The 12,140-nt window shown below is 40.0% G+C and overlaps 1 protein-coding gene across 1 annotated transcript; it reads right to left on the bottom strand.

Moving 5' to 3' along the window:
* Positions 1–13: 13 nt before the first annotated feature.
* Positions 14–11,650, bottom strand: ERLEC1 (endoplasmic reticulum lectin 1; the record flags this gene model as incomplete). Its single annotated transcript, XM_010286023.1, has 10 exons — positions 14–138; positions 736–795; positions 1,469–1,630; positions 2,078–2,207; positions 4,631–4,854; positions 7,198–7,238; positions 9,181–9,244; positions 9,391–9,468; positions 10,273–10,353; positions 11,546–11,650. Coding segments are annotated over 10 exons (1,070 nt in total), but the record flags the coding sequence as incomplete, so codon positions are not given.
* Positions 11,651–12,140: the final 490 nt, after the last annotated feature.

Genomic DNA, 12,140 nt, shown 5'->3' with positions numbered 1-12,140 from the left:
ACGCCAGCCGTACCTAACTGTCTGGGTGCCGTCTTCTCTAAGGTAGTAGGTTCTAGCAGCATTCTTCCTGGACCACTCAATGTGTTCCTCCTTGCTCCAGGTACCCACAACCACTGAAGTCTTGCCACTTTCTTTATCCTAAAAAAGGAAAAGCTGATAATTACCTTGTATATAATATATAATACATATATTATACATAATACATATACATATTATAATATATATAATACAAGCGAGGCTCTTTTAAATAAAAAAGGAAAAGCTGATAATTACCTTGTATTATAATACAAGCGAGGCTCTTTTAACGACGAGTAGAATGTCATTTCTAGAGCAAGTCTGCTTCTGTCAACATAACCTGTTCTCGCATTCAGGACAAGCTGATTGATCTGGTACTAAAGTTGAGTTGATGGGCTCTTCAGAACAGCCACCTAGGCTGGGTGAGCTGACAGAAGTGTTTCAATGACCAAAAGAGCATTCCCACGAATCCCCCCCCCGTTTTTGCAGCTTTGATTATCGCTGTGCTCTGCCTGACATGGTACTTACATCCACCTGCATAAGCCTAGACAGCACATGGAGGATTTCTCTCCTGAAATCCAATTTCTTAAACCCAAGACGTTGATCATCCAAGAAAAAGATTCTGCTCCCTGCTGTCCCCAAGACAGAGACAGATTCTCTAACCCTTTCCCCCCCCACCAGCCACCCACAGGGGCAGAACATAAAACTATTTAAACATACCTCATGATACTGATGAACATATTTGCCATAGCAGAATTCATACTTCCACCAACCAACACCCTAGGGAGAGGTATAATCACAGCATTAAAACAAAACCAAACCCCCCAAAACAACCCTATCCATTTCCCTCTGGACTCAAAACCACTGGCTATTTTAGCTGTAAAACTCAGTGTCTGCTATTCAAATATGTCGATTCAAGGTTTGCGTTAAGAGAGAATCTCTTATTAGACTGACATAGGGAATTCCATCTATTCCAAGATGAGCTTAAGCAATGAGGATCTCATTTTTTATGGAGACTCTTTGAAGAGCCACAGAGGACTCGATTCCTTAAGCTATTAGTATACCCCCTATTCATCTTCTAAAGAAATATCTTCCTCTTTCAAAGATGGGTAAAACTTCAGATGCCTTTTCTCTGCTGGCTGTTCTCTCCAGAAAAGTTGTATCAGATTTTTTTTTTTTCCTTCTCATTAACAAAATCAGCACTGAACAATGCTCATGATCTACTTTCATTTCACTCTGCTCAAATAAACTGAATTTCAACAGAAAGGTTAAAGGTGCCTCTGTGCCACAGACTTTCGTATATAAGTCTCCTCTATATCAGCGCAGAGAAAAGCAATTATGACATGTATAATGAAGGCAACTACCAGAGTTAATGGAAAAACTAAACAAATACATAAACCAGTATGTGCAATTAAGGAGTAGCTATTTTATTATACATAGCTTTATTTCTCACCCCATGGAAGCAGTAGGAACCACTAAGAAATTCCTTTATGAGTTGGTCATCGGTCAATTTGGAGATGTGGGTTGTTCCCACAGTTAATAGTTGATGGCTTCCAACAGCAACGGGCTTATGAATGGAAGAAAATCTCTCTTCTTTTGTTGAATGCATTTCTTCCTGAAATTAAAGCAGACACAAATATATACACAAGGTATACATTCATTTAGATTTTATATGTCCCTTGCAAAGTCTTAGAAACTATATGAAGTTACTTAATATTAAAGTGACATAGGCTGTGGGAAAAAGTATGAAAATGTTTTGTCATTGTTTTCACTGTCTTCAGCATAGCTGAAAAAAAGCTCAAAAGTCAAAAACTTCACACGTTTGTAAACTGTACGTGAAGGTGGCTATATAAGTGTTAAATCAGTAGCCCAAACTTACTTGCTTTGTCTTCCTCCCAAGTAAGGTAAGTTACAGATGATTTCAACAAGCTTAAAGACCGTGTGAAAGGCTGACATGGTCTGAGAGAGTTGGGTAAGAGAACTTATTCCACAAAACTGAAAGTTGTATGTGCTACAACATGGAAAATAAGTATTTTCCTCTTTAAAAGTAAAGAGATCCTACCTCCTTAACCCTCCTAAAAGGCATCTTCATCATTTCCTGCTGTTTCTCCAGCTGTTCCAGATTATGGGGTTTAAGTGGGGATCCTGGCAGGGACTGGCAAAAGATGTCATTCACAGGGGAAGCCCTGAACCTGCCCAGACAAGTTAGGAATACATCATTTTATTATACTTTGAAGTAAAGGCATACTTTTATATTGCTCTAACTTTCTGACTGAGCTGAGCGGGTTTTTTTTGTGGGTTCCCCCCCCGCCACCTTGTACTTGCACCATCTCAAAGCTACGCTGCTCTTACAATTGATGCAAATACGTTTTTTGCCCAGCTCCTAATGCTGCCAGACTATTGGCAATGCAATCTAACCCCTTTTCAAAATGACAAAGGTGCACATTAAAAGGCCAACTGCCTTCTAGGCGCACCATGAATGTAGCGCCAACGCTCCGCAAAACTCTCTTGGGGGCCAGGAAACGGCAAAGGTAAGACTAGATAGATACAGTTCCTACAGAATGAGAATAATACATTCTTGTATTATCTGACACATATGGCTTTTCATGCTGCATGTACACCATTATTCCTTTGTCACTCTCGTCAGGAGCCATGTCTGCAAAAAGCAGCTTATTTCAGGAAAGAAAAAGCAAAAGGATGAAGCAGAGTAGCACAGTTTATGCGATGAAGGCCTCATTCAAACACCAAATAAGCCTTAACAGAAAATAGTACAGGAAAGTGAACAACAAAGTGAAAATCATACTGACAAGTGAAGCATTGGTTCCGTTTTCTTTGCTCGTCTCATTGAAAAGGTCCTCGTTAGAGAAAGCTCATTTACAAAACAAATGTACTTTGTACAAATGTTTTGTACAAATGTACAAAACCAAGCAGATAAGGCTTCAGAGGCAAGGTGGCTTTTTGTGATGTGCTCCTAGGAAGATAACACACAGCAGCAGCTGTATAATAATCACCACTTTAGTTAAAAGAATCTGAAAACGCTTCCTAAATAGTAACTACACTCTAGGTGAAATTAAGTCCTGTACCGAAGAAGCCTAGTTTTATCTGAATTTTATTTAAACAAATTAAGACTAATAGTTACAGTAGACAGATACTACTTTTCACTGCCTTCCTCCCTGTCCCCCAATTCCCACCAATTTTAAAAAGTCAAATTGTACCCGGATAGGAACAACTACTAAAACTAATGGACATACTTTTGCTAAGCCAATGCAAGTGCATTATTGGGTAAGATAACGGGTGTGGAGGAAAAGTGCTGGTGGCTAAAGTACTGCTCAGTGCTGTGTCAGGGAACACATGAGAGGAAAAGTGCACTTCACTTGAAATGAGGTTGGTTTGTTGTTACCTCTGCTGACACCGAGCAGCGTTTCCAGCCTGCTATCCCCACCCATCTTTATTCATTCTCCCACTTAACATCACCTTGGTAAAGATCTTGTATGTTTATTTTAAGTATTTCCTGCTAGTGGCCTGGTAGCAGCGCAAGATTTTCTTCTTATCAAACGACAGAACAAGTTGCCTGCGCACTTTCTGTTCTGCTGCTAATACAGAGGCTTAAAAGACTCAGAGTAAACAGCCAATAGCGCAATAGAGAAGTGCAACACGTAACCTACTACCAAACCCACCTACATGAGACAATTTGTAATTGATACTAAATATTTAACAACAGCGTAACTTATTTACTCCATCTGGCAAGTGTTTATAAAATGCATGATTGAGAATTTTGGCCTTTAGACTCTGTTGCCTCTTTCAGAGCTGCAATTAAATGCTTGTTCTGACGTCTGTGTTTATGGGAAATTCAGAACTCCCGTCCATTATTTCCCCTTTAATTTGTATGTCATGCACTTTGCAGTTCTGTTCACACCCTTTAAATGGTCAAAAATCTGTACTGTTGAGACTTAAGAATATCCCTTAGATACATGGTACAGTTCAGGGAGAGGGGAAAAAAAAAAAGAATCCTAAATTTGATTTTTGGAAAACAACACTGAAATTGTGAATTCTTCATATGACAATGACTTATACAGCTGAAGGTAAGGCCATGAAGCAGGACAGAGACAGATGGGAGCTCCTCAGGTTGAGAGCACCACTAAAATAGATGTTAAGGTTATGGCTAAAAGATGTTTTGTTTGCTGAAACTGGAGAAGTCAGAGTCTATGCACACATATATTGCACGTATGCATCTGAGTACCATGAAGATGATCCCCCAAGACCTTGAAATGATAAATTAAGAGGAGACAGGGTGTTCTTTGTCTGCCTTAATGCTCTAGTTTGTGTTCCTCCAGAATGGCAAGGCTAGAAACTTACCCATTGAAAATAAATGATACTTCCCACCTGCTTCTCATATGGGCTCCATCAGCAGAGACTTAGAAAATGCAAATACTGTGCAACTTAACACGAAAACTGAAGACTTGGCAAAACTGCACTTGCCAAAGTACGTACGTAGAAGCGTCCCAGCTCTGTACCAGAAACCACAGCTAGATATATGCCTTACAAAAACGCAGACATGCATGGAAATTGATGCAAACTTGAAGTGATAGCGTTAGCCAAAATGTGAATACCGTACCTATATTTAGGATGGTTGCATAACAGAGGTGTCAATATAACCACTTCATATTCACAGGTTGTAACTTCTGCTACTGAAAGAATCTCATGTTTAGCCTCTGGATGACAGATGTACATCACTGTACTTGATCTGGGTAGGTTTTGTCTCAAGCTACAAGGCGTGCCATTTCCCATTTCTACAGGATAGTATGGGGTCATCTGCCCTTCTATATTTTTTGTAGGTATCTAGGTGAAAGAAAGTAAAAGTTAAGAATCACAGTGAAGCTCCTCTGACTCTTCTGAAACAAAACACACTATTACATTGTGCAGAGCCAGCATTACTGGATTGAAACCAGCCTCTGTGTAGTTACTTGGCATTTCTGCAACATCCAAACATGTTCTGGTCTGTTATCTCCAGCACCACACATACAAATGCACTGAGCCACATGAGCTCTGACTGCACAAAGCAGCTGGTTTCCCTGCACAGGCTGCCTGATGTTTCAGTTCTAAGAAAGCTTGCCAGCTGGGGGCAATGTTTTGGAAGAGCACTGAGCCAGCTGTGTTCACCTGGTAGTCTAGGAGACAGGGAGTTGGCCATAGCTCTGCCAGACTCGGCTCAGGTCTGGCCAGGCATGTTACCTTCCCTTCAGTGCCAGGCCATAAAGAATCTAAAAACGCCCCAGCGAAGTCATCCCAATACCCGCACTGCACCTCTTGGTGTACCCAGCCTGGGTTGTTCCTTACCCAGAGCATCCCACACCACTTGTTATTGTGGCTAACAAAGTTCACGATATATACAAAGTAAATCCCACTTTTGTACACACTTTAAGAAAGCTCTCTTCAGACTTGCTCCTTCATATGTTTTACCCAGCTTCCGCTTTAAGAATTTAATTCCCCACTGGCAAAAGTCCCTCTCCTGGCTCCTATCTTGGAAGTAGCTAGAGTTCCTGGGTACCAAAAGTTCTGTTTGTGCAAAAGCCATGCTGGAACCCACAAACTAGACCTTTTTCTACCTGTGTTGCTTGAGCTAGTCAAGGTTTTCAGTGCACAACAAAGCAGGCTCTATGCCAAAAGGCAGTAGTGCCTTCTGTGGTCAGGACATTAACCCAGGGACCCAGTACCTTTCTATCTCTCACCTACTTTGGTTTTCAAACCACGTTACCCTGTCACAGGCTCCCTGAAAACTGTTCCATCACGAATGAGGCAATGAGACATTCATGAAGTTAAAGAATGAACGTGCCGGCAGCTCAATTGCTCGGGCGCTTCCAGTCACTTATCCACTCTATACTTCAATATTCAGTCAAAGGTGGGAAATGAAGATGCATTCTGGTTGCGTACAAAAGAACTGACAAAAAGGGTATCAGTGCCTCCCCCTTCTATCTTTCTGAATGAAACGAGTGATTTTTTCCTTAAAATTTGACAAATTACACCTACGCATTTCACTGAAAGTAACTATTCATGACATCTACGTGGAGGTAGCTGCTGTTTGCACCCAACCGAAAGGCACCCTGGTAGGACTGAAGATAAATCTCCAAGTCGGAGCAGGTTTTGGTTCCTTTAAGCACCACCCAGCTGTGTTACGTATTCTTTCCCTTTCAGGACTAGAGATTCCATGCAAATTGCAAGTCTAAATTCTTTATGGACTGAAACCAAGACAGCCTATGTACATTGTAAATACTGTCAAAAAAAAAAAGTCAGTAGAAGACTTAACTTCCTCTGAAAGTAAAAAAAAATTTTAGAAGTTACACTACAAAGAATCTAGTTTTCTTTAATTTCCAAGAGGCATAACTGCCACTGCCATTAGCACGGGCCAAAAGTCTGACTTGGGTCTGCTCCCCCAACTATCTCCAAAACACTTATCAGTATATTTTCTGAGATCCAGTGCAGAAGAGGAACTACTCTGGGCCATGTGAATCTGCATTACAAAAAACATGTGGATAAAAATTTCAGAATTAAAATGAAGGATAACTGGAAATAAGGGAGGCACGCGTCCAAATCTGCTATTGCTAATTCCAAACTCCAGCGTGCTTCAGGTCCTTCCACTGTTTTGCTATAAAGTTAGTAACTCAGAATTGAGTTTTGGGGCCTAAACAAATGGAAAAGTTCTCTAATGGAAAAGGGAAACACAGAGTTTTATGGGATGAGTCATCAAGTCAGGTAAGAAATCTTTCAGGGATTTTGTGCTGTAGGATTTTGTTAAGCATTTCTCCCTACTCAAAATGCACAGAAGTGTCATTAAGGGAACTGGGGTCTCTGATGTAGCTGGAAAAATAACTGTCGCTAGACCATAATGTGACTTTGTAGTTATGTGTATTGCCTCCACAGAAGAAGAATATATAATTCATCTCATTTAAGTTTAAGATTAGCATAACTTTAATGTAAATAAGTAGAAGGCAAAGAAATTTGACTAGCTAAATTAAATAAGCTTTCTGAGCTGGGACTGATAATCAAAAGTGAGAAGGAGTGCAGCTCAGGAACAGTTTCACTTTTTGATGCTTATTTTGGTAGGGAACTAATTACATAATCTCATCATATATAAATTGCCTCCACTATTGATGGCAAAAATTAAAATAGATGTTTTTCACTTGCCTCTTTTGCACTCTCTTTTGGATTTTCCTTCTCTTCTTGATCTAGGGAATAATTAAGAATGAGGTAAGAATAAAGTCTGTGAACTTGAAATAAAATGAAATTATATACAGAGAAGTTTGGATGTTTTGTGTATTTGCTAGTACTTTGTGTATACACTGCCAAGAATTAATTTCATGAACTTGCAGGTGCAAAAGAGGAAAGAAAGGAAACAAACAGTGATCTGGGGTCCAGAGCAAACAGAACAAAATATGAGTTAGCAACGTCTTCAAACAATTTTGAGTTTGTAGGACAGGCCAAACCCAACCCTAGCAGCACAGGAAGGCCAGCCAGGGCAGAACTACCGCGGTTCTTCGAGGGGTAGCTGACTACTCTTTTCTAAGTGACCAAATTACAGGCTGGGACAGTAAACAGGCAAGTACTTCAGCCCACCCACTAGCCAGCCTCAGAGATTACACTGGTAGGAAGAAGTGAGGCCAGGCTGCATGCCATGCTAATGATCATGAGAGTAAACATCATTAGGGAGCAGGGGTTGCAAGTTATCACAAGTGAGAGCTATCCTTAGCCTTCCAAACTGCTTCAGGAGACAGTCTGGACTCCATTCAGAATTAGGTGAGCAAAAGGCCACTCTGCTTTGCTGTCACCCATGCAGCTGTTCCAGGTTTACTGTATCACACTTGTGGATTCGCCTCACAATGGTTTGAGAAACCATCTACGTTATTTTTAAGAGAAATAGCAGGAATTGCTGTATAGGAAGCATAGAAAGAATACAGTCTACCACCTAAATGGAAAGGACAAAGGGTCAACGTCCTAAAAGAGTCAGATGTGATGACCTGAAGTATCATCACACGTAACTTCTGCATCCAGCCCCGCAAAAGAATTGGTAACTCAAGCTAAACATTTTGTTTTCTGTACAGCAGCACCCAGGGAGAATGAGGCATCTCTGCACAGGACTACTGACAGCACAAACAAGCACTGTAGCTCACTAATAAAGAAATGCCAAACAATGCAATTTCTGAAGTCGTGTTTCTTTTCAGGACTAAGACACCTAACTGAAGGCTATGGGTAGGAATTCAAAGGAATGGGATTAATAGCGCTAAATCCCCTAAAAGACTGAGGCTTCCAAGTTAATCGCTTTTAGGAAGAGAAAAATGGTGGTGCCCACCTTTTACATATCAGCCTAGAATTAAAATACCGACCAACTAGATTATGTTTTTTGTATTGTTTCTATCAACTCTGATGAATGAACACTTAGTCTGTAGATTTTTTGAGTTCTTTGGACTAATATACTGCCAAAGTGCCCACCCAGGGAAGCAGATTTTGTCAGGTACAACCACAGAATTTCCAGCATCTCCAATAATTTACAGGCAAAAAAAAAAATTGAAGTGCTCAGAAAATGAGTTGTTCTAAATTGCAGTTTGAGTTTGGGGCTCAGCTACCTAATTTCCACCAAAGTCCCACTTTAGGCATTTCAGTATTTCCAAAGATCTGCACCAGGATCCCTAAAAAAGACGCTCAAAGAGTTCCAAGGATCAAATCTACCTGCAAAGCCTGTAAGCGTTTGGGCTTGCAGACTACGTTTTATTACAGAATAGCAGAGCCCAAGATGTGCTACACACTCTGCCCTCTGCTCAGTTTGAAAGACACCTCTCCCCATCCAGAAAGAGAGTGGCAACAGGCTATACCATCAAAGTCTGGTCTGGCATATATTGGTTCTAGTTCTTATACTATGTATTTTCTTTCCCTGACACTAATTATTGCAGATGAGTTACTCTAATCAGACAGCATGGCAAAACTGACAAGACGGATGCAGTGTAAGGTGCTGAAGAGGAATTCATTGAAAACAATACATCTTGTAAAAAAAATCTACAAAATTCTATTCTATTGCACTGCAAATCAGTTTTCTACAGCATATTTCTCAGATATTAATAATTTAAAAATATAAAATTAAATTAGCATGAGCAAAATAAATAGTCTAAGACAAACCTGGTTCCGATAATGGGTTCTTTATCATCATATTCCCCAGATAGTATTCTTGGATGTTAATTTTCTACAATGAAGAGAGGTCAAAACAAATTTCAGTTACCTTTTTCTGTACTTTTTCAAGAGTACAGGAATTCAAGTCTTCTAGAGGAGTCAAGCATGAACATGCCAGTGGGAAAGGGGGTTGAGACTACTAAATAGTAACAAGCCTACCTGTCCCGTTTCCTTCTCCTCGTGATATTGACGGATGTGTTTTCCATGGCAGACCTCATAAGTCCAGTAAGATTCAATCTTAAAAAAAATAAAATAAAAAATTTAAGAATAATCTGTTTAGATACATTACCCTCCCTCCAAAAAAATTCCCCCCAAATTTTGGCTTTCACAGCAATAAAACGCAGCCTGAGAAAGTGGGCTTGGGCACCCTCAAAAACAATGAGCACAGTGAATGGTGTCACTGTTGCCCAAGCATTTTGATGAAGTGCCACATAAACACAACAAGCAAAGTTTCCTTAAATTTCACACAGATAAAACAAAGGAAAAAAAATGTAAACAAGATGCAAAGACTAAACTTGCCCCAAAATCACTGGGGCTAAGCTGTAGTGACTCAGCACAGACTGGTTTTGGCAACTGCCATAGATACAGGTTGTTGACAGGTTGTGCTTGTCCCACTCTTCTCTCCTCAAGTACTTGTGTGGGATGCTGTGTCAGTATAATACGTGGCCACTTTTGCTCTCTCTGGTTCTCAGTGCCAGATGAGAATATCTAGAAGTATGTTTGTTTTGGTCTTCTAACACTTTCCGAGAAATGCTCTTCATTAGACTGTCACACATTATGGGTTGACTCCTGGAAGTAAGTATTCTAAATCCACATTTTTTTAATTGCTACTACAGCAACCCAATTTATTTGAATCCTGAGATGTTCAATTATATAGAATTTTATCAGCAATATTAAGATCTAGTCATAAAGTTGTGGAGAACTTATTTTGGATTGGATTACAACCTGAAGTCTGAGACATATATATCCAATAAACCTTGAAATGCACAGGATTGTAAACTTTAGATTAGAATTTAAATTATCAACACAGAAGTAACATACTCTATATGAACAGCTACTTTGCTTAAAAAGAGGTTCCAACAATTCTCCTGGAGTGGGACCTTTATAGTCCTTTTCTTCTTCCTAGAATAGAAGGGTATTTCATTACATTAAAATAGAAACTAGTTTGGTTAGTTAATATTCATTTGCAATAGTTAAAAAAAAACTTACTGAAAATTAAAAGATACAAAACCTCATTAACTCCTGCCCTGAAAGAACTGTGTGGTGATTAGAAGAACAAGATAACTTGGTTTAGTAAGAAGGGGCAAATAAAAGTCACAAATAAATTAGTCAAAGCACAAGAGTTTTGTGGGTTAAAAAAAACCAAAAAAACAAAAAAAAAAAACACGTGGCAAAAGAGTAGGAGCTCACAACTTGCTCATGTCCAGAGTGGCAGCTTGAGTGTGAATAGAAAAACGGCATCAACAATCTTTTCATTTGTTAGCCAATGCTGATGCTGTAGTGATGCCGTATAATTGGAACATCACCCAGCTTTTATACAATTAAAAAAAAAAGCTCCAAAAGAGCATACATAATACTATGGAAGTTTATTTCTGTGTATTTTTTTTGCGCTAGAAATGTGCGTGCTATTAAAGAGATTTCCACACAAAGATCTTCAGTACTAAAGATTTCTCACCTACACGGAAGCACTCCGTATTGTCAGTCACTTAAAGGATGAGGCCTATGTCAAAATGGAGGTCTCTACTGCAGGCGTACAGGACCAGTGATAAACCCCACCAAAGGCCTCCTCAATCTACCTTCTCTTGTACAAACAAATGTATTTATATACTTTTTTTTTTTTTAATTTAAACCCCAAATTGTGCATTCAGATTTCCAGTTGAGGAAACACTGACAGAGAATAAAAATCACTGGTGGCAGAAGCACTACAGCTATAGTCTTTTCAGATAGAGCAATTATAGCAGTGTTAACAACCTTTATAATGGTTTACTGGCCTAAAATTTGACGATGCTACTTAAAGTACAAGATTTTCACAATCAGTCATAGACCTAGCAATAAACAGAACATTACAGCAATCGTTTGTTGCCAAATAAAGACTTCGAGATAGTTCAGACTCACCCCACTTAGTATAAAGCTAGTATGTAACACAAGTGAAGGTATCTACCATAAACTGAAATTGTAAGGTAGTCTGTAGATTATTGTCCTTTTGCAGGAAAAAAAAAGTCTTTTTTTTGGGTGGAAGTAAAAAAGGAACTGAAAAGATGCTGTAAGGCTTGTCTACAGTTTATAATTACGAAAAAGACTTGACTGAACTTACCTCATTGCCGCTTGCTATCAGCGGAAGTATACATTTATATTTTTCTTTATCCACAGTGGTCATTATAATGTAGTTATCCTCTTTGTACAGGACACCAGTTGTAGGCTAAAAAAATCAGCCAACCTATGGATTAGTCAGACAGTTTTTTTTAATGCTACTTGTCAGAAATACTCCCGCATTTCTAAGTGGCGCTGTTAATTTGTAGGGCAGGTGGTCCAGAGTATATCCTAGATCTTAATTATATCACGGGACTTTTGGCATTTAAGCTCGAAACGGCTGGCTAGCATTTGCTCACCTTCTCCCTTGCGTCGATCCTTCTACCTCCGACCACACTCCTGCTCGCTCATTTCCAGTTCTTACCAAAGACTTTTATTAACGGAACACCCCCCAACCGTTACACCTGCAACCAGCCGTCCCCACGCTGACTTTCAGGACGGATTTCCCTGGCATCTCCCCCAGCTGCCACACGCCGGCCACGGCCTGCAACTCACCCTCCGGCCCGGTGCCTGCGTACGCGCTCAGCGCCGGTCACCGCTGCCGAAACACGGGGTGATGTTTCAGGCACGCACCGGCACGGCTGTGCCCAGAACACCCC

Source organism: Phaethon lepturus, unplaced genomic scaffold (assembly GCF_000687285.1).
Source record: "Phaethon lepturus isolate BGI_N335 unplaced genomic scaffold, ASM68728v1 scaffold28144, whole genome shotgun sequence".
Classification (NCBI taxonomy): Eukaryota; Metazoa; Chordata; class Aves; order Phaethontiformes; family Phaethontidae; genus Phaethon; species Phaethon lepturus.
This window is presented reverse-complemented; position numbering and strand designations above follow the sequence as displayed.